Source organism: Aquarana catesbeiana, linkage group LG01 (assembly GCF_042186555.1).
Source record: "Aquarana catesbeiana isolate 2022-GZ linkage group LG01, ASM4218655v1, whole genome shotgun sequence".
In the NCBI taxonomy this organism is placed as follows: domain Eukaryota; kingdom Metazoa; phylum Chordata; class Amphibia; order Anura; family Ranidae; genus Aquarana; species Aquarana catesbeiana.
Window position 1 is genome coordinate 902,278,508 of NC_133324.1, and position 19,425 is coordinate 902,297,932.

Here is a 19,425-nt window from a genome sequence, read left to right on the forward strand (position 1 = left end):
ACAGATGCTTAATAGGGTTTAGGTCTGGAGACATGCTTGGCCAGTCCATCACCTTTACCCTCAGCTTCCTTAGCAAGGCAGTGGTCGTCTTGGAGGTGTGTTTGGGGTCGTTATCATGTTGGAATACTGCCCTGCGGCCCAGTCTCTGAAGGGAGGGAATCATGCTATGCTTCACTTCAGTATGTCACAGTACATGTTGGCATTTATAGTTCCCTCAATGAACTGTAGCTCCCCAGTGCTGGCAGCACTCATGCAGCCCCAGACCATGACACTCCCACCACCATGCTTGACTGTAGGCAAGACACTCTTGTCTTTGTACTCCTCACCTGGTTGCCACCACACATGCTTGACACCATCTGAACCAAATAAGTTTATCTTGGTCTCATCAGACCACAGGACATGGTTCCAGTAATCCATGTCCTTAGTCTGCTTGACTTCAGCAAACTGTTTGCGGGCTTTCTTGTGCATCATCTTTAGAAGAGGTTTCCTTCTGGGATGACAGCCATGCAGACCAATTTGATGCAGTGTGTGGCGTATAGTCTGAGCACTGACAGGCTGACCCCCCTCACCCCTTCAACCTCTGCAGCAATGCTGGCAGCCCTCATACGTCTATTTCCCAAAGACAACCTCTGGATATGATGCTGAGTACGTGCACTCAACTTCTTTGGTCGATCCCGGTGAGGCCTGTTCTGAGTTTAACCTGTCCTGTTAAACCGCTGTATGGTCTTGGCCACCATGCTGCAGCTCAGTTTCAGGGTCTTGGCAATCTTCTTAAAGCCTAGGCCATCTTTATGTAGAGCAACTCTTTTTTTTCAGATCCTCAGAAAGTTCTTTGCCATGAGGTGCCATGTTGAACTTCCAGTGACCAGTATGAGAGAGTGAGAGCGATAACATCAAATTTAACACACCTGCCCCCCATTCACACCTGAGACCTTGTAACACTAACAAGTCACATAACACCGGGGAGGGAAAATGGCTATTTGGGCCCAATTTGGACATTTTCACTTAGGGGTGTACTCACTTTTGTTGCCAGCGGTTTAGACATTAATGGCTGTGTGTTGAGTTATTTTGAGGGGACAGCAAATTTACACTGTTATACAAGCTGTACACTCACTACTTTATATTGTAGCAAAGTGTCATTTCTTCAGTGTTGTCACATGAAAAGATATAATAAAATATTTACAAAAATGTGAGGGGTGTACTCACTTTCGGAAGATACTGTAGATCAAAGACTTGTGCTCCACATAATATAATATCAAGCAAGCCTTCATCAAATAATGTGCATGCTGTCACACACTACCTCTCCTTTCCTCCGACATCAAATCACACTGTGCTCACTAAGCTAAAATATACTTTATTCTGCACTGGTAATAGTACAGTTGGATGACTGGTAGTCATGCTTTATTAGTTACATTAGCGATGACACACACAAATATATACATTGTAAGCATTTAGTGACAAACAGCAGGACACAGACACAAGGTTGTTCTACTCTGCTGTCTGTTTCTGTGCTACTTCCATGTTTCAGTGATATATAGAACAGAGGCTTTCTGTCACAGTGGTAGAGCCTACATAACGTAACTGATGTCAACAATAGTCCCACCAGCTCAGTGTTTAGTACGCACAGACACAGCCTACATATCTATACATCCTGATCAGAACTTTCTGTTTCAACCACTTCAGCCCCAGAGGATTTGGCGGCTGAATGACCAGAGCATTTTTTGCGATTTGGCACTGCGCCGCTTTAACTGACAATTGCGCTGTCGTGCGACGTTGTACCCATACAAAATTGATGTTCTTTTTTTCCCACAAATAGAGCTTTCTTTTGGTGGTATTTGATCGCCTCTGCAGTTTTTATTTTTTGCGCTATAAACAAAAAAAGATTTTGAAAAAAAAACCCACAATGGGGTTGATTTACTAAAGGCAAATCCACTTTGCACTACAAGTGCACTGAAAGTGCACTTGGAAGTGCACTTGGAAGTGCAGTCGTTGTAGATCGCTGTAGATCTGAGGGAAAGCTCTGAAATGAGGGGAAGCTCTGCTGATTTTATCAGCCAATTATGTGCAAGCTAAAATACTGATTTTTATTCCCCTTGCATGTCCCCCTCGAATCTACAGCGACTTTACTTCCAAGTGCACTTGTAGTGCAAAGTGGATTTGCCTTTAGTAAATAACCCCCAATATTTTGTACTTTTTGCTATAATAAATATCCCCATTTTTTTTTTAAAAGCACATTTTTTCTCAGTTTAGGCCAATATGTATTCTTCTACATATTTTTGGTAATAAAAATCGCAATAAGCGCAATAAGCGTATATAGAACAGAGGCTTTCTGTCACAGTGGTAGAGCCTACATAACGTAACTGATGTCAACACCAGTCCCACCAGCTCAGTGTTTAGTACGCTGAGTTTAGTTTGCGCAAAAGTTATAGCGTCTACAAAATAGGGGATAGATTTATAGCATTTTTAGTATTATTATTTTTTTTTTACTAGTAATGGCGGCGATCTGCGATTTTTATCGTGACTGCGACATTATGGCGGACACATCGGACAATTTTGATACATTTTTGGGACCATTGGCATTTATACAGCGATCAGTGCTATAAAAATGCATTGATTAATGTAAAAATGTCACTGGCAGGGAAGGGGTTAACACTAGGGGGTGATCAAGGGGTTAACTGTGTTTCCTAGTGTGTGTTCTAACTGAAGGGGGATGGGACTAGCTAGGGGAGGAGATAGATCGGTGTTCATACTTTGTATGAACACACGATCAGTCTCTTCTCCCCTCAGAGAACCAGGATCTGTGTGTGTACACACGCAGATCCTGGTTCTCGCTGTGTCACGAGCGATTGCGGGAGCCCGGCGGTCATCGCAACCGCCGGGCACTCGCATCGGCCCCGGGGGGGCGAGCAGCAGGCGCCTGCGCGCCCTAGTGGCCACGAGTAGAAGTGACGTAACATGACAGCAATTTGCGCAGCTGAGCCATGTTGCCGCAGTACAACTGCGGCAGCTGGTCGGCAAGCAGTTAAAAGACCTGTGACTTCTCCACCCCAACAAAAACAAAACGCACGTTTTCTTTTTTTACCAGTGTTAGTTTAAAAATAAAAAATGTTAGTATTGTAGGGTTCAATATTGAGTTGGCCCACCCTTTGCAGCTATAACAGCTTCACCTCCTCTGGGAAGGCTGTACACAAGGTTTAGGAGTGTGTCTATGGGAATGTTTGACCATTCTTCCAGAAGCGCATTTGTGAGGTCCTTTCACACGGGCTGTCTGATCAGGTCCGCCTGTCCGTTTTTCAGGTGGACCTGATTGGACCCTTTATTCAGCCCTATGGAGCGGCGGATGTGAGCGGCATATGCCCTGACATCCCCTGATATCTGATACGATCCAGCCCGCAAAAATCCAGATGGATGGTGGTCCTATTTTCCATCCGTCAGGCAGATCGGATGAAAACGGATATCCGATCTCCCCATAGAGAAGAGCAGGACTCTGACGGACCTGTCATCCGCCTGCTCAGCGGGGATCAATGGAGCGTTCCCCGCCGAGCAAGCGGAGTCCATTAAAACAGACCTGCGCTGTGTGAAAGGGGCCATAATGCAGATAAAAAGTGCACATTTTATTTTGTAGTTTGTCCTGTTTAAATTGACACAAAAATTATGATTCTGGTACAAAGCATTACAAACAATGAACAAGTCCTCAAGGAGTGGGATTTTAACGGACCAGAAACAGTGAGTAATATGTTATAAAAATACAAAGTTTATTAATAGAACATCAGATAAAAAGTTGGATTGATAAAAACAAACACATAGCATATATAGCAGCATTGGACCAAACCAATGAATAACCTTGTGATCAACTGTCCATTGGCATTAAGACAAAAGAAAATCCAGGATTTGTTTCTGGTCCGTTAAAATCCCACTCCTTGAGGAAATCTTTTTTGTTCATTGTCTGTATTAGGGATGTGGGCAAGAAACAGTACATCCAGTTAGCTGGCAAAATGTATCCTTAAAAAGCGTTATTTACAAATGTTAAATATGTAAAAATAAAAAAAAATAAAAAAAGTTTAAAGAGGCTGTAAATCCGATAAAAATGGCATACTAGCTCATTATGAAATACTTACCTTAGAACGAAGCCCCCCGCAGCGGCGCCCGCACACCACTGAGACGGCTAACATTTTCCCCGGTGTTTCTTCCGGGTTCCGGTGCTGTGATTGTCCAGAGCCACGATGACGCATGCGTGCGGGAGCCACCGGTCACGGCACAGGGCCCTGAAGAAACGGCACAGGCGGCTGTTCCTTCAGAGCGCATGTGCAGATGACGTCGATGGCGGCATATATAGTAAATATCTCCTAAACGGTGCAAGTTTAGGAGATATTTACAATACTTACAGGTAAGCCTTATTATAGGCTTACCTGTAGGTACAATTAAGAAAGAAGACTTTACTTCCTCTTTAACTAGTTGCCGCCCGCCCGCTGTCAAATGACGGTGGGGCGGTGCGGCTCTCGCTAGGACTAGGACACGGCGCAACCCTGATCTCTGTAAAGAGCCATGTCTGCGGCTCTTTAACCATGTGATCGGCTGTGTCCAATCACTGCCGGTCACATGTAAACACGGAGATGCCGGTAATCGGCGCCCCTCGGCCCACACTGACAGAGCATCTCCTCACAGGAGGCATTTACACATGTAATCAGGGCACTGATCATCAGTGCCCTGATTACAATAGCGACACCAGTGCCACAAATCAGTGCCAGCGATGAGTGCCCACCTGTGCCAGCAATCAGTGCCCACCACTGCCAGCAATCAGTGCCCACCACTGCCCACAAGTGCCACCAATCAGTGCCCATTAGTGATGCCAGTCTGTGCTGGCTATCAGTCCCACCTATCAGTGGCTGCCCATCAATGCCCAACAGTGTCGCCCATCAGTGCAACCCATCAATACCGCCTATCCGTGCCGCCTATTAGTGCCCCCCAGTGCCGCCAATTAGTGCCACCTATTAGTGCCCATCAGTGCCACCTAACAGTGCCCATCAGTGCCGCCTATCAATGCTCATCAGTGCCACCTATCAGTGTCCATAAGTGGGGCATATTAGTGCCTCCTCATCACTGCCACCTAATCAGTGCCCATAAGTGCTGCCTCATCATCAATGCCTCATCAGTGCACATCAGTGAAGGAGAAAAATTACTTTAATTACAAAATTTATTGACAGAAACTAAGTAAAAAAAAATATTTTTTTTTTCACATTTTTTGGTCTTTTTTGTAAAAAATAAAAAACCCAGTGGTGATTAAATACCACCACAAGAAAGCTCTATTTGTGTGAAGAAAAGGATAAACATTTAATCTGGGTACACTGTAGTATGACTGCGCAATTGTCATTCAAAGTGCGACAGCGCTGAAAGCTGAAAAATGGCCTGGGCAGGAAGGGGGTGTAAGTGCCCTGTAGGCAAGTGGTTAAAGTGGAACTTTGGTCAGAGAATTAGGTCCTGCTAGATCACTTCAGGCTGGCCAATTTTGCAGGTATAGCAATGTAAAACATAAAAAATAAGTGCCTATACTGTTTAAAATCCAGTAATACACAATCAAAGAATGTTTATAACCCTTCTCAGGTTTTTTTCCCCCACCTGTATCCCATAGGAGAGATTTCCCTTCACTTACTGTCCTATAGCTAAAAGAGGAAGTGAGAGGATATTCCTCCAATGTGAGGGAATACCTGTCTGTCACTATAAGGGTCCCAGCACCCTTTTATAATACCTGGCAGACAGACGCCCGGGGGTCCCAACACCCATTTATAATATCCAGAAGACAGAAGCCTGGGGGTCCCAGCACCCTTTTATAATATCTAGCGGACAGAACCCTGGGGGTCCCAGCACCCCTTTATAATATCTAGCAGACAGAAGCCTGGGGGTCCCAGCACGCTTTTATAATATCCAGAGGACAGAAGCCTGGGGGTCCCAGCACCATTTTATAATATCTAGCAGACAGAAGCCCGGGGGTCCCAGCACCATTTTATAATATCCAGTGGACAGAAGCCTGGGGGTCCCAGCACCCTTTTACAATATTTAGCAGACAGAAGCCTGGGGGTCCCAACACCCTTTTATAATATCCAGTGGACAGAAGCCTGGGGGTCCCAGCACCCTTTTACAATATTTAGCAGACAGAAGCCTGGGGGTCCCAACACCCTTTTATAATATCTAGCGGACAGAAGCCTGGGGGTCCCAGCACCCTTTTATAATATCTAGCGGACAGGAGCCTGGGGGTCCCAGCACCCTTTAATAATATCTAGCAGACAGAAGCCTGGGGGTCCCAGCACCCTTCTAGCAGACAGAAGCCTGGGGGTCCCAGCACCTTTTTATAATTTCTAGCAGACAGAAGCCTGGGGGTCCCAGCACCCTTCTAGCAGACAGAAGTCTGGAGGTCCCAGCACCCTTTTATAATATCTAGCAGACAGAAGTCTGGAGGTCCCAGCACCCTTTTATAATATCTAGCAGACAGAAGTCTGGGGGTCCCAGCACCCTTCTAGCAGACAGAAGTCTGGGGGTCCCAGCACCCTTCTAGCAGACAGAAGTCTGGGGGTCCCAGCACCCTTCTAGCAGACAGAAGTCTGGGGGTCCCAACACCCTTTTATAATATCCAGTGGACAGAAGTCTGGGGGTCCCAGCACCCTTTTACAATATCTAGCAGACAGAAGCCTGGGGGTCCCAGCACCTTTTTATAATATCTAGCAGACAGAAGCCCGGGGGTCCCAGCACCCTTTTGAAATAGCCAGCAAACAGAAGCCTGGGGGTCCCAGCAGCCTTCTAGCAGACAGAAGTCTGGGGGTCCCAGCACCCTTCTAGCAGACAGAAGTCTGGAGGTCCCAGCACCCTTTTATAATATCTAGCAGACAGAAGTCTGGGGGTCCCAGCACCCTTCTAGCAGACAGAAGCCTGGGGGTCCCAGCACCTTTTTATAATATCTAGCAGACAGAAGCCTGGGGGTCCCAGCACCTTTTTATAATATCTAGCAGACAGAAGCCTGGGGGTCCCAGCACCTTTTTATAATATCTAGCAGACAGAAGTCTGGGGGTCCCAGCACCCTTCTAGCAGACAGAAGCCTGGGGGTCCCAGCACCTTTTTATAATATCTAGCAGACAGAAGCCTGGGGGTCCCAGCACCTTTTTATAATATCTAGCAGACAGAAGTCTGGAGGTCCCAGCGCCTTTTTATAATATCTAGCAGACAGAAGTCTGGGGGTCCCAGCGCCCTTCTAGCAGACAGAAGTCTGGGGGTCCCAGCACTCTTTTATAATATCTAGCAGACAGAAGTCTGGGGGTCCCAGCGCCCTTCTAGCAGACAGAAGTCTGGGGGTCCCAGCACCCTTCTAGCAGACAGAAGTCTGGGGGTCCCTGTCCAGCAGCAGTGTGAATCCAGGACAGGCTGTATTGGGTGAATTGCAGGTTGTAGGAAGCATGCTGTATACATCAGCCTCCCTCCCCTCTCCTTCACTCCTCCTTCCCTGAATATGATCGCAGGAGAAGCAGGGCAGCTGCTTAGAGATTTGCTTCTCCTTGCCTGGCCCTCTCCCACCCTGTGAAAGCATTTGGTGACAACACTGCCTGGGGGAAAGAGAGAGCCTATCCCTGCCCGGTGCCAACAGCTGGATCCTCTGCCCAGTGCCCAGCAGCACCCAATGGCTCAGATCTCCCTTGCTTCTCCTTGTGACAGATAGGATCCAGTGCAGAGAGCTTATTGTCTGCAGGACACAGCTGACCATCAAACCCCAACCATGGTGTCATGGATCATATCCCGGCTTGTAGTGTGAGTACCCCCCCTTGTGTGACATGTGTGACATGTGTGTGTGTCCACCCTGCCTGCAAGGGACACTGTTCCCTGTGTCAGTGCAAGGTGATCTGCCAAAGCTATATATAGCTGTTAGCTTATCCCATGAGTTGCAACTGTTAGAAACAGAAAATACCTTCCCAGGGGCTCTCTATTTCTACAGGGATGCATGTTGCTTATTCATTTCAGCTGCAAGATTTTTTTTTTATCATAAGGGTCTTTGCATGGTATAGATAGATAATGATGATTTAAGAACAGCCTTTGTTTGTGCATAGGAATAAAGGGGAGTTACACGGTGACACCGCCAGGGGGCTCTGCAGTGACTGCTCTGCTCTGTGTATTACCTATTACTGTACTCTATTGGGGATCAGCAGTGCAAAGATGGTGTGCAATAACCCAGAGCAAACTGATTTCAGCTTTTATCAGTCTGAAATGCTAGAAGAGGGGTTGGCTGCTAAGGGGGACAGCACACTGGCCTTTGTTTTTTTAGCTTAGTAATGCACAGCATAATGCAATGCATGTAAAGTCAATTCTACAATCTGCATATTAGAATTGTCACAGTAATGGATTGTGAGGCTGAGCGTCAGCTAAGTGACAGTGATGGGGGTCAGCAATCAAATATTTATTAAAGGCACAGCTGCTATGAAGTAGCTCGGGGGGCAGAGCATGTCCAGACAGACATTCCTGTATTATTTGCGATGTCATATCTTATAATTCTATGGGAGTGCTGCAGTAGGGATGGGGGCTCATGTATAGCAAGGCTCACTGGAAAGACACAATCTATGCAGTGTGTTTATTTCTTTATTAATTACGGTTTACTTTCTGATGTTTGAAAATACTGGAGTGTGATTTGTAGAATATAGTGATATTGTAAAAATATTTTCAAATCAAGTTACGTGTAAAATTGCAGGGCCAGACTATCTGTTTCCTGCCGGTATCCATTGTATTGTCTTACTTGGCTGTCTCTCTTTTACAATGGAACACAACGATGGTCATGGAAAATGTCTGTATTGGCCAGAAGTGATGAATGACATCCATACTTGCACTGGAAAGTGACAACTGGGGAATCAAAACTAACATTGGTTGCTATAGGGCAGCCTTTCTTGACCTTTTTTTCCTCTGGAGGGGCCCTTAATTTTTTTTCTTCTAGGTCTCAAAGGACTAATAGCCAGGGCTTTTTTTCTCAGAGAATAGGTTCAGGAACTTCCCTTTTCAAGTCACCCCTTGTCTTCGCCCCCTATCCACCTCTGAGAACCGCCCCTTGGTTCCAACCTCTACCCACCTTCCAGTACGGACCTTTTTAGAGAATACAGAACCAAGTATCATTTTGTGGTGCTAAGTAATTTGTATAGATTTTATCAGTAAGCAGTAAGATATACACCGTTCTTTCAACAATAGATCCCCGCAACAAAATGACCCTCCAGTAACAAAAGATCCACCCAAGTAACAACAGATCCACCCCAGCAACAATAGACCCCTTCTCAGAAACAACATCTCCCAGAAACCAGCATCAATAGACCCTGCAGCAGCCAGCAACAATAAACCCCTCTCTCATTAGTAGATCCCTCACAGCAACAATTGGCCCACAGCAATGATAGATCCCCCATCAGCCAGCATCAATGGACCATCCAGTAGCCAACAACAATAGACCCTTCCCATCAACAATAGATCTGCCAGCCTCCAGCACACCCCAGCACCCTTTGCCATTACATACATTCAGTGCAGGAGGTGCCGGAACTGCGTTCCCCCACGTTCTCGCTGAAAAAAAGCCCTGCTAATAGCAGATGCTGATCCTAAGACATTCTATGATCTGACCAGTTAGTAAGGGTCCCATCCCTATTTAGACTATAAAAACTGTATAAGTGTCCATATTTAGTGTATTGCATTTGCTTTCCTTGCAATTGCATACTAATTTACTTTTTTTTATTTCTAATTTGATATCATTGGTCAACGTTAGTGAAACACAAAATTTTCCCCATCAGGGATCCCGCTCTAAAAATAATTATATCACTGTATCTTAGTGTGATCACTTTGTATAACATTTTATATGTAAGAAAAAAATAATACTATAGCAATCCAAGCATTTTTGACACCCTGGGCAAGATTAATTTTTTGACATCCTTCTCTGCTCAGTACCATAATAATTTTAGTGGTAAACTCTAAAACAAATGAATAATAATAACAGTAAAGAAATGCAGACAGTAAAAATGTTGGTGTTCCCTAGGATCAGTGTTCATCGCAGAATTGCCCCTTGCATTGTTGGTCAGTGTAGGCAGTAGATCAAGTCACCAGTGCTTATTGCTCAAGGAAGCCCTGAGAACCTCAGGGAGAACCCTAGGGATCCACAGAACCATGGTTGAAAAAGGTTGCTCTAGGGCAGGGGTCTCCAAACTTTTCTGTCAAAGGGCCAGTTTATTGTCCTTCAGACTTTAGGAGGGCCGGTATGTGGCCAGCGGGGGCAGAAAATGTACCAGGCACAGCATCAGTGAGAATTAATATGGCCTTAAGGTTGGAGGAGTAGGAGGAGGAGTAGTGCCCCTATTAGTAGGAGGAATAGTATCCCATAATTGGTATCAGTGGAAGAAATAGTGCCCCCTTGTTGGGGCCAGATAAAGGCTAGCAAAGGGCCACATCTGGCCCTCGAGCCGCAGTTCGGAGACCCCTGCTCTAGGGTAATACTAAGGCCGGCCATAGAAAGGCCGAGATTCAAACTGTGTATGGGCAGGCTGAATGTACCAAGTTGATCAATCAATCAACTTGGGTACAATCAGCCTGCCGGATTTTACTTGTGATTATCTCTAGTGGCTGCTATAGCTGCTAGCACCAATCACTGCCAGAGACGTTTTCCCCAGACTACCCCCCCCTTGGGAGAATACAATGTCTTGGCAGGAGGGATTCCCCGTGTCAGCACTATCTGTGTTGATGGTGGAATTGTGCAAATTTCTTTCTTGCAACTCATGGTTGCAGGAAAGAAATTTGCACTGTCTATGACCGGCCTTACAGTTCTCATTTCAGGAACTTTAATAAGAAAAGGGCTGTTGTAGGGCAATACAGAGAGTTCTCTTTTCCAGCACCTTGACAATTAAGGCCCATCCTTTTTTTTCGCTCTAGAAAAAAGGAAAGTGTCTTGGTTTTTTATATCAGCCAAAAAGATTCTATGTAGTTTTCTAATTCAGTTTAGGCAAACAAAAGCTCAATAGTGTGCTTTGCTTGGGTCTTTTTTAAGCAGGCTTTTTGTACCTAGCATATTTTTTCTCTGTGGCTTTTGCATGGTACCATTGTCCTTTCCAGCTCCTGGCTCTGCAGGGTGTGGTAGGATGTGTAGTTCCTTAGCAGCTGTCTGACCATGTAGTTTAGTCCATTGTATGTGATATTTTTATTTTTTTGAAAAATCTGTTTATTGGTGTTGCAAACACATACAGGTAACATACAGATAACAGAAAGGTGGCCCACGCACGGGTCACATATGTTTATTTTGGTACGGGATCAACTTCAACGAAGTGCATGTCACCTTTGATTAGAGAAGGTGCGGTTCTCCTGGTCAAATATCATGAATGTCAGCGGAGGTATTAGCATTCCTGCTCCCACAGTAGTCTAAATGCCTGATATAAAACTAAATGAAAAGAAAAACAAACAAAAAGAAAGAAAAGGGAAGAACAGTCCTCCCAGACCACCATATTGTGGGGAGAATTGGTTTGATGGGGGGTGTATTTGAGGAAGGGCTACTCCACATTCACCCACAGCTTAAATCATGCTGTGGATGGCTCTGCTAACCATTTAGACCATACCATCTGGTACTTTTTTGGATAGCCTCTGTTGATGTATGTGTCTTTATAAAGGGGTAGGTTCTTATTCACCAGCCGTTTCCAGAAAATGCTTGTGGGTGGTGCCGGTTTCTTCCAGTGAAGTGTGATGGCATAGAACAGTAGCAGACCCACCCCATACCCCATAGTGCGCCCTGCCACAGTGGGGATTAACTGCTCAACAAGTCCTAGCAGGCATATTGACATGGAAGGCTGTAGCTGGATATTACCGACTAAGCGGATGTATGATAGCATCTCCTTTCAGAACCCTGCAATAGCTGGGCAGGTCCAGAAAATGTCGGTAAAGTCTCCCGGGGTTCCCCCACATCTCCAGCACTCCAGGGGGGAGGCTGGAGTTCATTTTGCGTAGCCTGTACGGGGTATAGTAGGCCTGGTGGATAAGCTTAATCTGTATTAAACGGTCTCTGAGGGAAACTAAGGACCGGAATGGGAAGTCCCAGATATCATCCCAGTCATCACCATCAAGTTTCGGGACATCCTTGAGCCAACAGGCCCTGAGTTTTTCCATAGCTGGTAGTGAAACTCTAAGGAGATGAGAGCATATCTGGGAAGTTGTTTTCTTTGTACTGTCAAACCTAAGGACATCTTCCAGAGAAGCCTGTATAAGTTGGGGGTTAGAGTGGTTGAATTGGCAGCTGAAGGCATGGGAGAGTTGTAAATATCTAAAGAAATATGATTCCGGAACATTACATTTGGAGCGGAGGAGAGATGGTGAAATCAAGTAGTTGTCTTCAACCAGTTGGGAAAGCGTTTTAACGTTGAATTTGGTCCAGGCGTGAGGCTCTGATATCGTGTAGAATTGGGCTACATTGGGGTTGCACCATGGTGGGGCGTTCGGGAAGTGTGCGTACCTGGGATGATGTTCAAGTTTGAGACCTACTCCCCATGCCCGTAAGGTAGTTATCATAGATGGAGTTAGTTTATAGGGAGCATGGGGGCCACAGAAAAGTAAGAATTTTAGGGCCTCTAGAGAGCGCTTCTCTGCCGCTTCTAGTAGCACCACGGAGTTGGTAGCATCTTGATTCAAATCAAGTGGCCAAAAAGTACTTGTATAGGTCTGGAAATACCAGTCCCCCCTGGGAGGTCAGGTGCATCAAAGTGGTCCACCTATATCTTGGGGATTGAGTGCCCCAGACAAAGGAGGAGAACAATTTGTTAAGTTGGGTGAAGAACGATTTTTGGATTTTAGAATCCATTGTGGCGAGTGTCTAAATAGGTAGGTAAATTTCGGCAGAACCTTCATTTTAATCAGGTTGATTCATCCTAATAGCGATAGGGGTAGAGACTTCCATGCCTTCAGCTGCAGCCTAACCTCCTGCTTTACTGGGGACAAGTTTAGAGTTATGTAGTCAGTGGCTTTCCTAGAAATTTCCACTCCAAGGTAGCGAAAATGTTCCACCCATAGAAGCGGTAGATCCGGGGAAGCCTCCTCACGAACAGCTGGGTCAATGGGAAACAGAAGGGACTTGGACCAATTCACTCACAATCCCTTGATGGGGCAAATGTATTTAAAACCTGAAGTGCACCCTCTGCGTCATTAAGAAAGAAGAGGAGGTCATCTGCGTACAGAGCCACCCTTTCCTCCAGCCAGCCAATCCGCAGCCCCTTAATGTGCGGGGAAGTACGGAGAGCTTTCGCCACCAGTTCAATGGCGATGGCAAATAAAGCCGGAGAGAGAGGGCAGCCCTGTCGGGTGCCCCTAGACAATGGGAAGGGTTGGGAAAGTCCACCTCCCAGCTTAATGGCCGAAGTAGAGGTTTTGTAGATTGTCAGTAGCCACTGTATAAACAGTAAAGGGAAACCCATCCTATGAAGGACCTCCTACAGAAAAGGCCATTCCACCGCGTCGAAGGCCTTTTCAATGTCCAGTGACGCCACTACCCTGGAGCCCACATTAAGGTGCTGTGCATGGATATTGGTTTGTAATCTTCTCAAGTTGATGTCAGTAGATCTATTGGTCATGAATCCGGTTTGATCGACCTCGATAATTGTGGGCATTAGGGGTTGAAGTTTCTGGGTGATTAGTTTGGTAAGGATTTTAAAATCGAAATTCAGGAGGGAAATAGGTCGGTAGGAGGCACAAAGGGTGGGATCCTTAGGTGGTTTGTGGATGAATACCACGTGAGCATGGTACATGGAGGTCGGTAGTTCCCCTGATTTCTGACAGTGCGAGTAGAGGGAGGCCAAAATTGGTGCCAGTAGATTCCCATGAGTCCCGTAGAACTCAATGGGGGAACTCAATGGGGAGGCCATCAGGGCCCGGGGACTTCCCCGCAGGGAAGGATTTAATTGCATCCATGACCTCCTCTGGGGTGATCGTTCCCACCAATCTGGCACGCTCCTCATTTGACAGCCATCCCAGAGCCAAGGGGACTCAGAAGGGTCTGCAGCATATTCAGCAGAGCAGGAATCGACAGTCTTCTGTAGGGATGTCACCATCGCCTCCTGGTCTCTGCGAACCGTCGAGATAGAGGAAATATAGTGGCCTCGTGTGAACGCCTTAAAGGCGACCCAGGTGATGAGGAGGAACCTGAATTATGCTTCCAATATTCAGTGAGAAGGGGGGGATTTTGTCTCAGGGGGTTGTGGTTGGAAAGGCAGGTAGGCAGGTAGGTGGCGTCCAGCACGTCCGAAATTAGAGATGGGTTGGCAAAAGTCAAATCTATGCGGGAGGCCGTTTTGTGGGTTGTGGAAAAGCAGGAGTATGATCTGTCTGTGGGGTGCTTCCATCTCCATACTTAGTCCACCCCCATCGCTTGAGCCCATGCCTTCAACTCTGTGGAGGAATGTTTGGGGGGATTGGGCCTATCTAGGTCCGGGGCTAGGGTGGCATTAAAGTCACCCATAAGGATTAATTTGGCAGGACAATACGGGGCTATTTTCCATGATAACATATAGTAATGCAGAAGAGAAAAGGGGGGGATAAATAGACATTTGTCACAATATAACGTTGTCCCCAGAATTTCAATACTACCACCACATATTTGCCCTGGGGATCCATGTGAACATGTTCGACCTCGCATGGAAAGGACTTCGAAATCAGCATGGATACCCCTCGGGCAAAGGAGGAGTATGAGGTGTGAATTGCTCTATGCAGCCACGTTTTTTTAAGTGACATTAGTTTGCTGCTCACAAGATGTGTCTCCTGTCACAGTATTAGGTTAGGGGAGTAGGATTTAAGGTAGCGGAACAGCAGAGCCCCTTTGAATTTGGAATTTAATCCACGAACATTCCAGGATGGGACAGTGAACGTGGAGCTATTCGGTAGTGCTATTGTAGGAGGAAGCATGAATGGCAATGCATGGGATAGTCAGGGGTCTCCTAGAGCATCTTGGGAGCAGCAAAGACTAAGGGATCCAACACCAGGACATAGCATAAAGAAAAAAACAGAATATAGAAAACAACACATAACTAAAATTTAAAACCAAGAACAAGAACCCATAGGGCACCGAGGTGCCTACCCTGCCCAGGTCTGTGGCCATCTTTTGAACTAGATAGAGCAATGAGCGGGCCTATTCCCTTTAACCAAAACTTGTAGCAGGCAAAATTTGATATTTTGTCCAATAGCTTGAAAAGGTCTACTGCAAATTCCATGTAACTTGCATAGTAGGGGTCCAGTCCTAAGACTGCAGTGGGGAGGGGGTCTGCTTAGCTAGCAAAAGTCCTCACTGGGACCGGAGTATTGGGATCAAGTGGGCGGAAAAAAGGATGGTCTTCAGTCCAGGGAGTTGAAGAGAAAACTTGGGGTTGTCGCTGGAGCTCCTCAGGCAGGAGGAGTGCTCGGCAGTCTAAACAGCAAGGGACACAGAGTAAGGGGCTGGGATATGGACAGGATGTATTGGTGAAAAAAGCATGGGGGCAACAGAGGGTGCAGGGCTGGGAGTCGCCATGCAGCATAAGGTAGCTCAGTACAGGACGATGTGATACTTAGCTGATCCCAGCATGTTGTGACAAAGCGCGGTTCCTCGGCAGTGCGTTGTTAACGGGTATCCAGCCATGCCGTGGCAGCTTCCGGGGTGTCAAAGAAGCGGGTGTTGTCGCCATCTTTAATTCTCAGCCTGCTGGGGTATAGGAGGCCGAAGCAGGTCTCTTTTTCCCGGAGTCGGCGTCATACATCTGTGAAGGATTTGCGGCGTTGTTCTACTTCTTGAGAGAAGTCTGGGAAAAAGAACAGTCTGGTATTTTCATATTTAATTTCAGGCATGGCGCGGGCCGCCGCCAGGATTCGGTCATGATCACGGTAGTTTAATAACCGCAGCAGGAAGGGACTTGCAGGGGCGGCCCCTGGTTTTGGAGGGAGTGGTGGAACCCTGTGGGCTCTTTCCACTACAAACGTGGGGGGCATGTTATCCAGCTTAAACAGGGTGGACAGTAGCTGCTCAGTGAATTCAACTGGTCTGGGGCCCTCAGCTCTCTCAGGCAAATCCCAGGATGTGGATGTTATTCCGCCTAAGGCGGTTGTCTGTGTCAATAGCACTCTCCTGGAGCGCTTTTACCTGAAGCTGCAGAGCTTTTATCTCCCTGGAGTCCGAATGTACCGTGTCCTCCACCTTGGAGACCCTATCCTCCACCTTTGAGATGCGGGACCGAAACGCTGGTATGGAGGAAGGTTTTGGGGGTCCAGCAGGTGAGTACCTGGGTCCGGGGAGCAGGATGAGTTTTGCTGGGTAGCTGGAATGCAGGGTCAGGATCGGAACTCCAGCGAGACGCGTCCTCTCTCCTTCACATGCTAGCCATGCCCCCCATTGTATATGATATTTAACAATAACTTTGTATTAGCACCAATTTACACTTGAAAGTGAGGGTTTTTAATCAATTTTGACCATTTGTAGACATTTTTTTGGGGAGTTTATAGGCTTTGTTGATCAGAAGATCTGATAGAGGGCACTAGATGGCATGACTGTTATGGAGGGGTGTCCTTGATTATAGGGCATCTACCCTTAACTACCCTGAAACAGAGATTTGGGGGTTGTTGTCTGGAGACCTGGGCATGTTCCTCTGATGACTCTTCTTACCAGCCCAAGGCCGGTTTCAAACATGGCTAGCAATAGGATGTCTTAGCTGTTTCGGTTGTTTTAGAAAGGATCATTGATGTAGCATTGTTCTGTTGCGATGTAATTGGATTAAGGCCCAGAAAAATATTAAAGTGTGTGGAACTAACAGTGAGCTTCCCTTATTTGCTCCCTTTTTTGTCTGTTAAATATGCTGACAGAAGTGTTTTGTTATGTCTGTTCGATAAGTACAAAAAATACATGTTGATTCTGCCAGAAATCGAATGAACTGAAAACTTCCGTTGCATTCTGTCTGAGCTGATTGTGTCCAGGTATCTCTGTAAACTACAAAACACCTTCCCGTGCACTATGTTATGGAGAAGTGGAAAGGAGGGGGTGTTTTTGTAGTCCTGTCCTAAAGTGACAAGGTTGCCCCTCCATACAGTGTAGTGAGTGAGTGTTGTCATCCTAGGTCAGGAAGTTTGTTACTGGTAGGACCACCAGCCTGAAAAAAGAAAACCAATGCAGCCACCATATATATAGTCAGGTCCATAAATATTGGGACATCTACACAATTCTAATCTTTTTGGCTCTATACACCACCACAATGGTTTTGAAATGAAATGAACAAGATGTGCTTTAACTGCAGACTTTCAGCTTTAATTTGAGGGTAGTTACATCCAAATCAGGTGAACGGTGTAGGAATTACAACAGTTTGTATATGTGCCTCCCACTTTTTAAGGGACCAAAAGTAATGGGACAATTGGCTGCTCAGCTGTTCCATGGCCAGGTGTGTGTTATTCCCTCATTATCCCATTTACAAGGAGCAGTTAAAAGGTCCAGAGTTCATTTCAAGTGTGCTATTTGCATTTGGAATCTGTTGCTGTCAACTCTCGGCACAGTGGTGCAGTGGGTAGCACTCTCGCCTAGCAGTAAGAAGGGTCACTGATTCGAATCCCGACCACGACACTACCTGCCTGGAGTTTGCATGTTCTCCCTGTGCCTGCGTGGGTTTCCTCCGGGTACTCCGGTTTCCTCCCACACTCCAAAGACATGCTGGTAGGTTAATTGGATCCTGTCTAAATTGGCCCTAGTATAGGTATGAATGTGAGTTAGGGACCTTAGATTGTAAGCTCCTTGAGGGTATAGGGACTGATGTGAATGTATAATATATATATGTAAAGCGCTGCGTAAATTGACGGCGCTATATAAGTACCTGAAATAAATAAATAAATAAATAAACTCTCAATATGAGATCCAAAGAGCTGTCACTATCAGTGAAGCAAGCCATCATTAGGCTGAAAAAAACAAAACAAACCCATCAGAAAGATAGCAAAAACATTAGGTGTGGCCAAATCAACTGTTTGGAACATCCTTAAAAAGAAAGAACGCACCGGTGAGCTCAGCAACACCAAAAGACCCGGAAGACCACAGAAAACAACTGTGGTGGATGACGGAAGAATTCTTTCTCTGGTGAAGAAAACACCCTTCACAACAGTTGTCCAGATCAAGAACATTCTCCAGGAGGTAGGTGTATGTGTGTCAAAGTCAACAATCAAGAGAAGACTTCACCAGAGTAAATACAGAGGGTTCACCACAAGATGTAAACCATTGGTGAGCCTCAAAAACAGGAAGGCCAGATTAGAGTTTGCCAAACAACATCTAAAAAAGCCTTCACAGTTCTGGAACAACATCCTATGGACAGATGAGACCAAGATCAACTTGTACCAGAGTGATGGGAAGAGAAGAGTATGGAGAAGGAAAGGAACTGCTCATGATCCAAAGCATACCACCTCATCAGTGAAGCATGGTGGTGGTAGTGTCATGGCGTGGGTATGTATGGCTGCCAATGGAACTGGTTCTCTTGTATTTATTGATGTGACTGCTGACAAAAGCAGCAGGATGAATTCTGAAGTGTTTCGGGCAATATTATCTGCTCATATTCAGCAAAATGCTTCAGAACTCATTGAATGGAGCTTCACAGTGCAGATGGACAATGACCCAAAGCATACTGCGAAAGCAACCAAAGAGTTTTTTAAGGGAAAGAAGTGGAATGTTATGCAATGGCCAAGTCAATGACCTGACCTGAAACCGATTGAGCATGCATTTCACTTGCTGAAGACAAAACTGAAGGGAAAATGCCCCAAGAACAAGCAGGAACTGAAGACAGTCGCAGTAGAGGCCTGGCAGAGCATCACCAGGGATGAAACCCAGCATCTGGTGATGTCTATGCATTCCAGACTTCAGGATGTAATTGACTGCAAAGGATTTGCAACCAAGTATTAAAAAGTGAAAGTTTGATGGATGATTGTTAATTTGTCCCATTATTTTTGGTCCCTTAAAAAGTGGGAGGCACATATACAAACTGTTGTAATTCCTACACCGTTCACCTGATTTGGATGTAAATACCCTCAAATTAAAGCTGAAAGTCTGCAGTTAAAGCACATCTTGTTCATTTCATTTCAAATCCATTGTGGTGGTGTATAGAGCCAAAAAGATTAGAATTGTGTCGATGTCCCAATATTTATGGACCTGACTGTATCTAAGAACTTCTATATACACTCACCGGCCACTTTATTAGGTACACCTTGCTAGTACCGGGTTGAACCCCCTTTGCCTTCAGAACTGCCTTAATTCTTCATGGCATAGATTCAACAAGGTTTTGGAAACATTCCTCAGAGATTTTGGTCCATATTGACATGATAGCATCACACAGTTGCTCCAGATTTGTCGGCTGCACATCCCTGATGCCAATCTCCCATTCCAACACATCCCAAAGGCGCTCTATTGGATGGAGA

General features: G+C 45.9%; 1 protein-coding gene across 3 annotated transcripts in view; it reads left to right on the plus strand.

Annotated features, from left to right (window-relative positions):
* Positions 1 to 7,462: 7,462 nt before the first annotated feature.
* Positions 7,463 to 19,425, plus strand: part of REEP1 (receptor accessory protein 1) — a 169,955-nt gene continuing 157,992 nt past the window's right edge. For all 3 annotated transcript variants that reach the window (XM_073610975.1, XM_073610974.1, XM_073610976.1), the window contains exon 1: positions 7,463 to 7,791. In XM_073610975.1, the coding sequence (XP_073467076.1) occupies positions 7,760 to 7,791 (32 nt within the window). In that variant the 5' untranslated portion in view covers positions 7,463 to 7,759. The remainder of the gene's footprint in view (positions 7,792 to 19,425) is intronic.